Source organism: Haliotis rubra, unplaced genomic scaffold, assembly GCF_003918875.1.
Source record: "Haliotis rubra isolate DU_JTF1 unplaced genomic scaffold, ASM391887v1 Scf107, whole genome shotgun sequence".
Lineage (NCBI taxonomy): Eukaryota > Metazoa > Mollusca > Gastropoda > Lepetellida > Haliotidae > Haliotis > Haliotis rubra.
Window position 1 is genome coordinate 1,528,873 of NW_025764970.1, and position 15,064 is coordinate 1,543,936.

Here is a 15,064-nt window from a genome sequence, read left to right on the forward strand (position 1 = left end):
ACGGTATAGCAGGCAGGAGAAACCTGGATACATATAGTCTCAGTCTCGGTGGGCGCTTTCGTTGAATCCTCCTCCCACTGGGGTACAATCCCGACCCATTTGTTCAATATAGGAGTCACGACATACACTCTGCTTTATGCATTAACTAATCTGTTAACAGACCCAACAGAATAAATTTGACACATGAATCCTCATGAAGTCTAGAATGATTTGGCAAGTATATATTGTCTCAGCTGTCGAAATAATCATTGCACTTCACTTCATTTGGATTATATTTTGTAATTTTTAAATTTATATGTTTTCAATAATGCAACTTTATTTCTGTGGCTAAATCTTGGTTTAGCATGTTGCCGTTCAATGTCCAGCTCCATGGTATATCTGATGTAATTTACAGAGTATATTCTTTACATTATTTATGTTTTGCTTGTTCAGGTTGCAAAATGTGACTACACATCTGACTTTGAGTGTGTTGTGAACTGTCCTCTTTACAGATGCCTCCACCAATTTAAAGTTAATTCGGGAATAACAAATAGGCAATCTGCCACACAGACTGCGTCCTCATTATAACGCGAGGTATGTTTAAAACTCTTTCTTATCTCAAGCCTTTATGATGGTTATCTATAATAATTATTCTCGGAAGATTAGCGCTTTTCAAGACCACAATACTACTATCCCGGGGCTAGCGTAAGTGAGCACTATTAACACCGCCCAGTGTTGCTCGCTCAGCTCCACTTACTTCCGGGGTGATCATCTCTTCCGTTGGGAGTGTTTATCTCCCAGTCGGGATGACGAAGCCGGTCGAGGTGTTACGTCCCTGCTAGACCGTGATATATGAGATATGTACACTACGTGCAGTATACGGATGTTGTTATTAGTTTCTATTTCTGAAAACATTTGGATTTTATGTAAAACACGTGAAGTTCTTAAAAATGATCGGTATAGATATGAAACTAGATTAGGCCATTTAAATTAGTTATTAGATTTTCTCCCTTCTTCACACTGAGAGGAGACCTATGTTTTATGCATTACATGTATATACATATTAACAACAACACCACGTCTCGGGTATCTGTCCACGGGTATAATTCATATGAAGTAGTAAATATTTCAACATGTGTAGTTCATCAATTAAAGAAGCGAGACTCGCTTGCAACAAATTTTCTTAATATTTGCATATAGCTACTTGAGGACCTAAATTGATTTGAGGCGTTTTCTAATGATGGGCGGGGGCTGACATCTATTAATATGTTCATGTGGGCTTTATATTGTCTGTCTCCCACCGCCCCACGCCATGGAGAATGTATAAAATAAATAACCAAGCAATTGTCCTCAATGATTTGCCATTGTTTTGCTCCCTGCTCTCTATTTGGATTTAATTTGTTATTTTGTACTATTTTATAAAAGGCGATAATTTATTTTTGTATATTTATTTATTCATGTTTTTTTTTTTTTTTTTTTTTGGGGAGAAACCAATTGTCACGTTAGTTGCATAACTAGCTGGTTGTAATGTTTGTTTGCATGGTGGGTTTGGGTGGTTCAAGGCTGATCCTTCCCCGATAAACATACTATAATTAAGATGGAAATTCCAGAAAATATACCGTTCAGTCGCTAAACATGTTCATGTATGAAAGCACCCGTGAAGTTCCGGGTTAGAATATTGATCTTCAGTAACCCATGCTTGTCGTAAGATGCGACTAACGGGTTCGGGTGGTCAGGCTCGCTGACTTGGTTGACACATGTCATCGGTTCCCACATTGCGCAGATCGATGCTCATGCTGTTGATCACTGGATTGTCTGGTCCAGGCTCGGTTATTTACGGACCGCCGCCATATAACTGGAATGTTGCTGAGTGCGGCGTAAAACTAAACTCACTCACTCATGTATGAATGTTTCCATTTAGGGTGATTTATTATGATATTTTTTTAAAAGAAGTGTTCCACTTCCATTGCTTTCCCTAGTCCCTTTCATTTCGACAGAGGCATATTTCATTACTATTTAGGGAACTCTCACCATTCGCATAGATTCCTTCACATTAGAATATATTGTTTCCAAGCGTCCATGTACAGAAACAGGTAGGACTGAACACACCTGCTTGCACTCTGGGTTAATTAGTTAGTTTGTCGTACAAAATGTATGATCTTTTATGCATGTATCATTTAAATATGAAAATGTGCTCTAAATTATTCCCGGTGATTTGTTCTTGTTGTTTTAAGTCGATCACATCAGCCATCAGCGTTGGAATGTTAAATACAACAATCGTTCGTGTAATATGTTAGGCAAAATTGAATTAGAAAAAATACGCTGTCGTGCGTGAAATTGGTGTGTGATTAAACTACACAGTAAATAACCAGCATATATCCAAATAATAATCAACGGACGCAATGGGAAGTTGCCAGTTTGTGTATTTAGTTACGTAACACTCGGCCCATACACACACGAAAAGTGACGCTTCAGTCGGAAGGACCTGTCGAATATTGACCAATCAGAGCCAAGTGTCGCATTCGCTGCGGGCTTCTAATTTACTGAGCCCGCAATGAGTAATTTGTGTTTGTTAGACGTGTGGGGCTTACAGACACACGTTTAGAGACCAGTTGACCTAGTAGGAACCATGTATATCTGTACCCGACTTTGTACGTAAGGAGGATGTAAGATCTCGCCATGTAGACCCATTTGTGGACGGCAGGATGTTTGGCAGTATCGGCAGAAGTGAAGCAGCGGAGTCTTGGAATATCCAGGGATCGTGAGTACCCATTTCCGATCAACCACTTGCTTGTTTACTGTCACGGGCATGAGTCGAGTCAATTAATGCAGTCATGTATTTGATTTCTCAGCCGAAGCAATGCTGCTTGAAATCTAGTGTCCTACATTCAACTTGGTGTGATTTAGTGACCCTACTCGCTGTGACATGAAGCGCCAACATATTTCTGTTACACCCTCTTCGCTTCCGCATGACTAGCGGCGCCCCAATTCAACTCTTTGTCAGACTGGAAGATTTGTGTTACTGAATAAATCCCCCCGTTATATCACTAATAGTCGTAAACGGATCATGTAATGCTAATACAGGGATGTATTCTAACTTCGACTAAGCGAATGCTTGTTAATTTACATAAGAATTTATTCGTTGAAGCGTGTGCTCTTTTTTAACATTGTTTACACAATTTAGGAATCTTACAACACTATCTGCCAAACCTTTCTAGGTTGGGTTCAGGGTAGGTATTTTTCACGCATGTATCATAAGTTCAAAGGTAATTTCATAATCAGTGATATCATGTCATAATCGTATATGATAATATGTCAACGATGGTAAAATAACACATGAATATAAACCAAGAGCACGCTTTCTTGTCAGTTGTTCTAGTGAAGGTATGCTATCAGAAAGAGTGTGAAGATGTGAAATGTTGGTATGATCTTTACATTTATCACTCAACCTGTAGGTTGTCTCATGTGTCTGGCCAGCTGAGATCATGTAGATAACAAATAACCCTCGTGATCACTAGTTTCCAGTATTACTAAAATTCAGGAAGGACAAATGTATTTTCCTTGTTGACTACCTCTTTTACCATTAGATAGTAGTGGATAGCAACTCTTTGACGCAAATCATTTGTCAGGACTTCTGAAAACAAGAATATGAATGATACAACATATACCCTGCTGACAGGTGTGTTTGATCTATGATCTAAGACATTGACAACTCTGGTGTAAAAAAATGGCGATTCACTCACTCACTTGGTGTAAGTGTAGGTGAGGTCAAAGGTTCAACCACATTGCAGTGGTGATCAGTACCTGTCTGACGTATGTGTTGATTCCTTCTTCCGTGCCTGGCCGTACGCCTGGGGGCATGATAATTAGGGTTTACTCATATATGCCTCACATAACATTCATTGATTACATCTTAGCCAAATATGCTGTTAAATTCTTTTTGCTCTAAATTGTCAATACATACTTTCAATTCTCATCTTATAATGATTTGTAATCATAAGCAACTTCCCTGTGTTCATGATCAAGGATTAAAAAGTATGTGTTAAATGTTGGTTTTGTGTTTTAGACTTGGTCCTTATCAGATTTTGTTCATAACTTGTTCTAAATTTTGAGGAGAGAACATTAAGTACTGACTCTGCATGCTAAGCACTGTGAATACTTTCAACATGTGCTGAGTATAAACACATTTATGTAAGTTCATAATTTATGTTAACTAAACATATCTTCTTGTTAAAATAAGTGGTAGCGGTAATTGCTTTTGATGATGTATGAATTCTTCCTGTCAAAGTTAAACTGAAAATATTTATTTTGTGGTTTCAGTTTTATTTTGACCATTATAAAAGTGGCAAAATAACATTCTTGAATAACAATGAAAGTCGTAGATTTATGTTGACTGCATTGAATTTCTGTATGTTATGTCCTGTTTCCTTTCATTCATGTTATCACGAACAACTTGTTCCCTGTATCAGGTGTACTTGTATAATCTCAGTCTGTGTCAAAGACTTTTAATGTATTAGCCTGAACTTGGCTCTTAGCAACATTTTCAGTAGATTTTGTATTACATTATGTACTATTATTCGCTGAGCATGTGAGACTGAACAGAAGTTTGTTACACTTGATTTTTGGTAAGTAATTAAGTAATTTTACTTCTCATTTTCACATGTTGTATAAGTATATAGAATAAGAGTACAATCTGACATCAGGTTGAAATTAAAAATTTGTCCTTATTTAACAGATGACTTGTTCCCATTTTGTCGAAGTAAACTCTAATATGTGTCATTCAACTTTCAATAGGGATACTGAGATAGTCCATACTATTGATTCCCACATGGGTACAATGTGTGAAGCCCATTTCTGGTGTCACCCGCCGTGATATTGCTGGAATATTGCTAAAATCGGTGTAAAACTAAATTCAGTCCACCATACTATTGAAAATGATCCCAACAGAATGAAGTGTTTTTTTGTTTAATCAACTTCAAATGAAGCTGGATATATTTCTCTTCCATGGCAATATGAGATGCTATTTGTATGACAGCACATTTTAGCTATCAATCTCATTCAGACACCACCTGGATACTCCACACCCCTATCAAAGATTGAGTAGTGTATTAAAACCCATTCAGGATTTTTGCCACCTTTTGGCATTTGTCTAGCAACATTGTTCTTTGAAAAACTCCAGTCAACATCTACATCTTGGCAGTTTGGCTTGTAAGATAATAACTAAGAGTGCTGTGGTTTAATTATGTGCCTGCCCGTGTATATTACTGTAGCTGGCTACTTAGGGTGTTAGCAGGGTGAGATTAACAGCTACACCCCATTATGATTTAGCTGGTAATCTGGGATGGTGATTGTGTTCTTACTGACTCACTGGATTGTATACCCATGTATACTGTATACAAAGATGTGGCATACGGTTGCTGTCCTTCAGGTGGGCCTCTTGAACAATAGTGTTAGGAAACATTTAGTCACTGCATAGACAGTAAACCATTTGCTTTTGTAAATTAACATTAACTTGATACGGTACAAGTAGGTTGGTTTATGAATGGTTGATTAACTTTGAATATTTTACAATTGGCTTTGTAGACTAACACTTAGTCGCTGAATATGTATAATATTATTTTGATAATGAGGCCTAAAAAAAATAGTTTGTGGTTCCGATTACCTGACCGACCCTTGAGTTCTGTAGCCGACCTGATTTTTTTTTAAGCGGACTAAATAAAATCAGCCTTCAGATACCATTGTTTTCCCCCCAGCGCCGACAGATATCGGTCATACTGATAGAGATGATGATGTCCGTAAGCTTGATTGAATAAATAATTACACATTGATACATGTGTTATTAGTTTGTACTTTACTTCTTAAAAATAGGGCGGTGGGGTAGCCTAGTGGTTAAAGCGTTGGCTCGTCACGCCGAAGACCCGGGTTCAAATCCCCACATGGGTACAAATGTGTGAAGCCCATTTCTGGTGTCCCCCGCCGTGATGTTGCTGGAATATTGCTAAAAGCGGCGTAAAATCAAACTCAGTCAGTCAGTCTTAAAAAAAATATGTTAAAAAAAAAATCCTACCTACCTACCCTAAATTTAAAGTGGTATAATCGGAACCACAACATTTTTTTAATTTGGCCTAACAAATAAACCCATTTAAATTGAAAAGGAGCCCCAGTGAGTTGGGAGATTCTGAAACTGGGGAAATCTAGACCTTGCTAGCAATTCTCGAAACGTTCGTAGCCCTACGAATTTCGTAAGCCCATTCTTAACACATTGGCTACGATCAGAGTTAAGAATTCTGAGGGCTACTGAACATTTCGAGAATAAGGGCCCTGCTTCATTTAGGACTTGAGCATTGCAGGGATGGCTAGTGAGTAGGGAAAGTAATGTGGTTCAGGGACTGTGAGACAGAGTGTTTACTTTGCTGTCCTTCTGCCTGTCTGGCACTGATTACAAAAGTTCCGTATTAAATAGATATTTTTGTCCATATTGCAGCCAAGAATTCTCTCTGATGACTTAGTTGATAACATTTTCATTGTACCCTATGGGTTGGATTGTTGTTCATGATGTCAAACACCGGATTGTCTGGTCCAGACTTGCTGAGTGCAGAGTTGAGCAAACAAAGTACTTAAATAGCATGCACCACAATGACCTATTTGTACAGGTTAAATCATTCAGCATGAAACAGTCACAACCTTTTAGAACTCTGTGATCTATTACTCTTATATCACACTGGGAAACTAAGAAACATATTATTTCCTGTAAAGAATGTTAAGTAGTAATTCAAATGATACTGCATGTATCCATAATAATAATAATAATAATAATGTCATTATAAAGCTGTCCACACACTTATGAATTCAGTAGTAATTCATACTGCATGTATCCATATTCATTATCAGAATATGTAATCCAATAAAGTAGTGTGAATTTATTTTCCTTGCCACACTGATCAATGTTGGACATGTCAGTTCATGTTATGGAATTGTGAAAATATATTAATATACATGTAGTGATACACTACAAACATTATGTAAAATGAAAATATCATCAGAGGCCCAGATAAGCTGCGTATCCGGGTAAAATACGCATAGAATTATGCATTGAGAAATATTTGTTGCGTACCAATTATGCATTTAAAATGTTAGATATGCAAAAGTTTAAAACAAATGCGTACAGAATATATTTATAAAAATCGCTTGCACAAAGAAAAAGACATCGATTGCTATCAAGTTGTACTGTTAGTATAGGACAAATATTGTAATGTGAGTGAAGATATGGGTTAGATTTGATTTTCAGTAACCCATGCTTGTCGTAAGAGGCGACTAATGGGATTGGGTGGTCAGACTTGCTGACTTGGTTGATACATGTCATCATATCCCGATTGCGTAGGACGATGCTCATGCTGTTGACCACTGGATTGTCTAGTCCAGACTCGATTATTAATATTCCACCGCCGTATAGCTGGAATATTGCTGAGTGCAGCATTAAATAACAAACAAACCATCTTCTGGTGAACAGACACCTTGACCACGTGAATGTCTGTGGATGGGAAGAATAAGGAATTGTAAAAACTTCAAAACACCACTAATTATTGCATATATTATAGTAATTATTTGTGGTTATTTGTAATTAATTTATCTTGATAGCAATAGCAAATGAGATTTGTTAACATATTTTTTTCAAATCGATGTATTTATAAAGGTATAGTTTTTTGGAGTCGGCAGAGGAATGACACATGAAAGCATAGGGGTTACATGTATGAGCAGGGCATAGTATGCATTGGCTACTGTGTCAAAACCACTTTTGTTTTATGGTGTTTTTTAAACCTGCACTATATGACCAGCATAAAACTGTACAGCTATAGCATAATCCCAGGTATAATTTGAAACAATGTTGGATGCATCTATTTAAAAGTTGTAGTAATATACAGCAAGACTCAATGTATAATCCAATTACCCTGTTTAGTGAAGGTTTAAAGGAGACAGTTTCCTCCTCTGCACCGAACCTATTGAAGTAGTAGAAGCCTTTGAACTCTGTGTATGATTTAATTAGTAGATCTAGGATGTAGTACATGGGTTGTTAGGTTGGAATGGTGGTATAACACAGATTGTGACTAATTGATGTCAGGGTTAAAAGGCCAGGGTAGGGGTCAGTGCTGGTTGTTTTAACATGAACATGATGTACTTTGTGTATGAGTGCTATCATCACGACAGCTGGGGGGGCTTACCAAAGGTTGGGTTTGGACGAGAAGTGCGTGGACTCAGATAAGTGTCGGTGGGAGCCACAGATTCCATCAAGTTTTCGCGTAGTAAGGAAAAGGAATTAACCTTGTGATAGAAATAGGCAAGTTTCTGGAAATCAGTTTCTATGCAAAAACATAACATTTTTTATCACTCCCTGACTTGAGGCAAAATATCAAGAAAGATGTAAGGATACTTGAGCAGGTTGCTTCAGAGAATGTTCAAGTACCTAACAATTGTTTGGTTCTGTCTTGAGCAAAACTTGCAGGAAATATTTGGTTGTCTTGGGTGCAGTGAGTGTTTAATCTTTTCCAGGTTGTATTGTTACATATACACTGACAGAGATAGTAGGCCTGTTGCCTGACTTATCTGTGAACACGGTATTCTTCGATAACACACTTCCTTATGTTATCAGTGTTGCTGTAACTGTGTGAGGAAAGGACAAGCAGTTCAACAATTACAGTAGTTTAACATTTTATTGCTTATACTGCAATATTTGTATGAGTGCTGTATAGTACCACAGTAGCATTGGTTCCCAAGCATGCACGTCGCTGATGTTCTCAGGTCACATATAAGAACATGAAATAGTTGGATGTTTTGTGAGGAGGGTTTGTCTCAAGGTTCTTGAATGATATTATATTTCTTCTACCTGTTGTGCAAAATCTCTAAATGAAGAAAGTCTAAATTTTCTTCAGCTTCATCTCATTATGGCCGCTTTTTATATTAAATAAAGTTGTTTGTTTCTGTCCAAAATATATAGTTTCAGAGACTAAGTGTTAGTCTGGAGGAGCGTTAACAGATTTGAGGATCTAGTTGCGATAAAATCTGATGTGAAGCTGTGTTTGAAATGGATATGGGCACTGACAGGTCTCTTTAGAGGAGGTTTATTTTTATATAAGACACCAATGATAAAGCACCTTCAGTTTTTTTGTATTTTTTAAAAATTTCATTGATAAGAACATGAAGCTATCTATATCCAAGCCTGGTTTCAATGTCAACATCTGATATTTTCACTTGCTACACAACTGTTTTCATATGACTAGTTATATTGTCATGACATGAGAGATCAGTAATAGTCATATACACATTATGGGTCTTTATAACAAACAATATACATTTTCACTGGATCATTTACAGTATTATGTGTAGATGTTTGATCAGTCAGTAACTATCATCATTTGTATTGTTATGTTGTTGAATCAACACTCTTAAACCCTTACTAGGTTGGGTATATTACACTTCCAGCATCTTTACTGTTCATATTCTACTGTGTTGCTGGGTGTAAATGTATGTGTAACTTGTAAGTGTATGGATGTGATGTTGCTGTAGATTGACTTCCTGGTTGCCTGGTTGTATCCTGACAGATAAGCAGGATGATATATATGCTCCATCTAGGAAGTTAATTCCTGCCTTGAAAAGAACTCTTATATTCAGAACTTAGTTTAACATGTAGGCTGCACAGGTCACCTAGTTGTCTCAATTAACAAAGAACACAGATTTTGTAGGAGGGTGATTGTAAGTAACCGTGAATTACACCATATGTTTGTCACATGTTTTACACCAGATTATTTTCTTAGTGTTCGGTACAATTACTGGAAATGTTACTGTTGTCTTTGATGGGAAGAAACTGCAAGTCCACACAAGTAGGTGGTTTGGGACTACATGTATCAGGTTCACTACGTGTCACATATTTAACTTAGTAATCACAGTCCACAATGTGCCTGTTGAATAATTGATTCATAATTTTACTTCTCATTTTCACCTTTTGTAAAAGTATATAGAATAAATATATACTTCATAAGGAAACTTTTGTGAACCAAAGTGATAACTCCCCTGGCCACCATTACATTATACAGCGTATCACGAAACAAAATGGTAATCTGTGTGTAAATAGTATTAATATTGTCTCAGCCAGCCAAAACACTGCTATTAGCATGGCTAAATCGACTGGGAGGACTTCCTGCATATATTATGACATCCATAACGTCTGTTGGCTTTGACCAACCACAGAGTGTTTGTAGACAACAAATACTTTAACCATTGTCAACACTAGTATGGGCGGTAAACATTTTACCCATGTAGGTAATGGAGTTTATACTATGAATGTTGGGTTGGCTGGGCCATCACAAAGGAAGGTTACCATCCTTAAAAAGTTCATGTCGTGCATTGGTAATTTTTATTACAGGGCCCACGACAGTTTCTGTTCAGATATGTAATAGGATGTAAGATGGAGAGGGCATATGTGTTAACAGAAATACAGTGAATATCTGGGCAGTCTTCAGCTAGCAATGTTGTCTCTGGTTGATGCATGCTATCATATTCCAACTGTGTACATCCCTGCTGATGATGTCAATCAGTGGATTTTCTGATCCAGACTTGATTATTACCGACCCATTATATGGGTTGTATATTGCAGAGTGTTGTGTTACAAAATGACAAACAAAGCAATATTGAACAAACTTAATGGCAACAACTTCTTTCATTTCGTGTGTGCGACATTTAGATACAGATCCTTGTCAAGCAGCTTGACAACAGTACAAGAACCTGTATCAAAGCGTCACACTCACAAAATAAAAGTTCTAAAATGCCACTCAAAGAAGACAGACAAAGCATTGAGATTTCATTTAGCTATTGATTTGGTTTTGTACATTGTTTGTTTCTTGTCATTTAATGTGTGTTTTTCTGTTTCAGATGTAACTAAGATGTAGCGGAGTGTATCATGACGTTATCCTATATAGAGGGCTGTGTGTGTGGGCCGTTGCCAGCAGTGTATTACAGCATGTTCAGCTCCGTGAAGTAACAATGGCCACCAACTATGACATCTGTCCTTCAAGGGTTCAAATTCTGCGCCAGCTTAGTAGCATGGAAACATTCATGGTCAGAATTTACACAGGTTCTCTGAGCCAAGAGACCGAGTTTGTCAGTGTAGAAGCGGAAAAAGGCACTCCTGCGTGTGATGTTGTCAAAGTTGCAGTTCGCAAGTTGAAGTTGGGAAACAACCCCCACAATTACGAAATTGCTGAAGTGTTTTCATCTGGAGGTCAGTTGTGTAAGGAAAGAAGATTAGACCCAATGGATAACCCGGTTCGAGTCCAGCTTCTTTGGCCAAAGGTCATCAATGCTGAAATTGATAGAGGTCAAGGCCTTTACACAGGATACCGATTCTACATCAGAAAGGCAGATCCTGAAACCCAAAAGGTTTCAGGATGGGTTGAGTGCAAAGATGCTAGTGTAGTAGACTCTTTCTTGAGTTCCTTTCTGAAACAACCAACAAGCAATAAGGAGTACACTGATTTGTGCAATCTGCCAGATCTGAATGAGAAAACATTATTGGAAAATATAAAAGCTCGTTTCGAGAATGCCAACATCTATACCTATGTGGGATCAATCCTCATTGCTGTGAATCCTTTCAAGTTCTTCCCAATATATAATCCCAAATATGTGAAAATGTATCAGAATAAGTGGCTTGGGGAATTACCGCCACACATTTTTGCAATAGCAGATGCTGCATATTCCACAATGTTGAGGACTAAACAGAACCAGTGTATAGTGATATCTGGAGAGTCTGGTTCAGGGAAGACGGAGAGTACCAACCTGTTGCTTCATCACCTGACAGCCCTCAGCCACAAAGGGCTTCATGGAAGTGGGGTGGAACAGACCATCCTTGGGGCAGGGCCAGTACTGGAGGTGGGTAGTTGAAAGGAAAGGTGGCACATTTTGTTTAAAGCAATTGAGTCCAGCTTTTGATAGACATCATTTTCTTAATTTCAGTGGATTTTTTATTTTAGATTTTTGAGTTGCATGTTTAATTTATCTGAACTTACTAAATCAAGAAATATGTCATGAAAGATTCAGTCTTTAGAAGAGTGGCTTTTGCTTTTAACACGCTGAGTGTTGGTGACTGTGAAGTTTTATTACCTGAAGCCCTAGTTTATTGTTGGGTTAAAACAGCTTATAGGAACGTGATTAGAATCTGATGGGATAGGTGAAGAATGCTGACAGCTTGGGATTTTTACTTGTAGTGAAATCTGTTACTATTTGTTGCAAGAAGCATCTCGATACATCTAGGCCACTCCTAGCAGAACCATCCTCCTGTGGGCAGCTGTACATAGTTTGTTCTGCTGTCATGAGTGCTTGTCAGTGTTGAGAGGTTCCAATAAGATAGGCCAAATAAAAAAAATGTTGTGGTTCTGATTACATCTCTTTAAAATTTAGCGTAGTCAGGTAGGATCTTTTTTTTGTGTGCATATTTTGTTTAGAAGGAAAGTACAAACTAATAACACATGTATCAATGTGTAATTGTTTATTCAATCAAGTTTGCGGCCATCATGTCGACTTTCTCTATCAGAATGACAAATATCTGTTGGTGCCAGGAAAAAACAATAGTATCTGAAAGCTTATTTTATTCAGTCTGCTTAAAAAAAATAGGGTCGGCACCAGAATTCAAGGGTCAGTCGGGTAATTGGAACCACAACATTTTTTTTTAGGCCTTATCTGTTGTTAGCACTAGTTCCAATTTCCTTGTGGACAGTTCCACTGTTCTTACAGCAGGGTGTTAGCTGATTCAACATACTTTCCAAATGACATTGCACACCTCGTGGTGAGGTGGTATGTAAAACATTGTGACGGTTTGAATCTATAATTAATAAAAACTGACACGGCATGTTATGTATGACCGCCATTAGTATTCTGGTATGAACTACACTCAAAGTTCAGGGGGGCAGGGGTTGATTTTCTCCAGTTTAATATTATCTTTAATAAGCTCTAAGGTTTTGAAGTATCACAGATATAAATTTAAACATTGTGTGGAATCCCTTGTTAAAAAGGGTCAAAGAGCATACTATGTTCTCTCTTCTAACTTGTTTGGAGATGATTTAGATCCAACAGTCTGCTGCAAAATTTTCAAGGCAATTGTTGAACCTGTTGTTCTGTATAACAGTGAAGTATGGGGAATTGATTTTGTTCTGCAGAGACATATAGATTCTTTCCCACCTGAAAAATTACAAACGAAATTCTGTAAACGTACTCTGGGAGTTTCTCAGCAAACGCATAACTGGGCATGGGCCCTATTATTCAGAGTAATTAAATCAGTTGTTCAATTCTACAATCATATTTTACAATCTCCAAATACCATTTTAAAACATGCCTTTAATGAATCAATAAAGATTGCCAAACACGAAATTGGATGGTACTATAAACTCAGTTGCCCCTTAGATAAGTTTAACATCAAGGAAAGTAATCTTACTTCCTCCTCTATACTGAAGGACCCAATTGAAATTTACAGACATGTTCCACTCATCTCTTCAAGATAATCCAAACACATTAATTTCAAGGAACAAACTTAGAACATATAGAAAATTTAAATCTGAAATCAACTTTGAACCGTACCTGCAACACTGCAAAATAAAAAAACACCGTATCCACTTCACAAAACTAAGACTGAGTGACCATAGACTAAAAATTGAACTGGGTAGGAGAACAAGACCACCTACACCTTTGGAGGACCGTCTGTGTGATAAATGTTCTGTCCTTGAGGATGAACAACACCATTTCATGTGTTGCACTAAATATTCAGATGCAAGAAAGTCCTTATTTAACTCCCTTTCCTCTACAACTAATAACTTTCTCAGACTTACTACCACTGAAAAATTTAACCTCCTTTTTAGAAATAATGATCCAAATACTATAGAAATTATTTGCTACCATATGTACAACTTTAAACAAATATAGAAGATCTGATTGTGCTAGGCCATTATTATTATTATACACATTTGTATTATTATATGTTTTATTGCTCATCATATATATGTGATTCATTATATATCTTGTTTATGTAGTTTATAGAATATTGTCACTGTTTCTGTATGGAACGTTTGCACAATAAATATTTGATTTGAAATTTGATTTTATGACAACAGTACATTTCTAAGATGTCAAATGAAGCATGAGAAGGTTGTTTACTTGGCGGCCCTGTGTAGATACCCAGGTGACCAGGCACCATCAGGTCATTACCATGTGCGAGTAACCTCTGGATGCCAAACTGTAGTTTGTTTCAGTTTCACTAATCATTGACCCTTTGGTCAGTGTTGGCGACTGGCTGTGAATGTACTTGCAGCTAACAACAGAAATATCACACATGTGATGATGCCTATTTTCACCAGTCTATCAGTCTTTGACCAGATGTGTCCTTGAGCCCAGGAACAGTGGTGCTTCTTGCACCAGTTGTTTCCCATGAGTTAACCTGTGGTGAGAGTTTGTTGAGGACTTATTGTAAGTGTATCTACTGGAGCCATGGCTGTGTCCAGGAATGTCCATGTTGATCCCAGCAGTCTCATTAACTGTGTTACAAACACCTAGCCTGCTGGGTGTAATGATTCATGTCTATCATGCGAAACAGTAGTGGAGGGGGCAGGTGACAACATTCAGATGTCATACTCAGGGGCGTGTTTGGGCTTTTTTTAGTAGTATATTTTTCTGTGTCAGATGTCAATGGAGTGGGATAAATTACATCAGCTAGAAACTATAGATACCTTCATTGTTAACTCTAAAAGTGTATACATTTTATTCAGTCGACAAATGGAGTTTTCAAAGTCCATGTGTGAAGGACAAGGGTCAACTATTTATTATACCCGGAACTACCTCCACCTTAACAACTTCTTTTATTGTGACCATCACATTTAGCTGTGTCATCTTGTTACTTTCAGCTATCACAATAATTTTAAAGTGTTGGTAGCAAAAAGGGGACAGATTGTGATTTATGCTCTCATCAATTTTTATAAAAATGGGGTAATGGATCCATGACTTAAGAAACATGCAATTAGTTTGGTTTGTGACAAAAGCATAAGTTGTACAT

The 15,064-nt window shown here is 37.4% G+C and overlaps 1 protein-coding gene across 1 annotated transcript in view; it reads left to right on the forward strand.

Moving 5' to 3' along the window:
- The first annotated feature begins 2,506 nt into the window (after positions 1-2,506).
- The window catches only part of LOC124279769 (unconventional myosin-IXAa-like), a 160,836-nt gene continuing 148,278 nt past the window's right edge, over positions 2,507-15,064 (forward strand). Inside the window, 2 exon segments of the mRNA XM_046715653.1 lie at positions 2,507-2,740; positions 10,903-11,898. Of these exon segments, the coding sequence (XP_046571609.1) occupies positions 11,014-11,898 (885 nt within the window). The 5' untranslated portion in view covers positions 2,507-2,740; positions 10,903-11,013.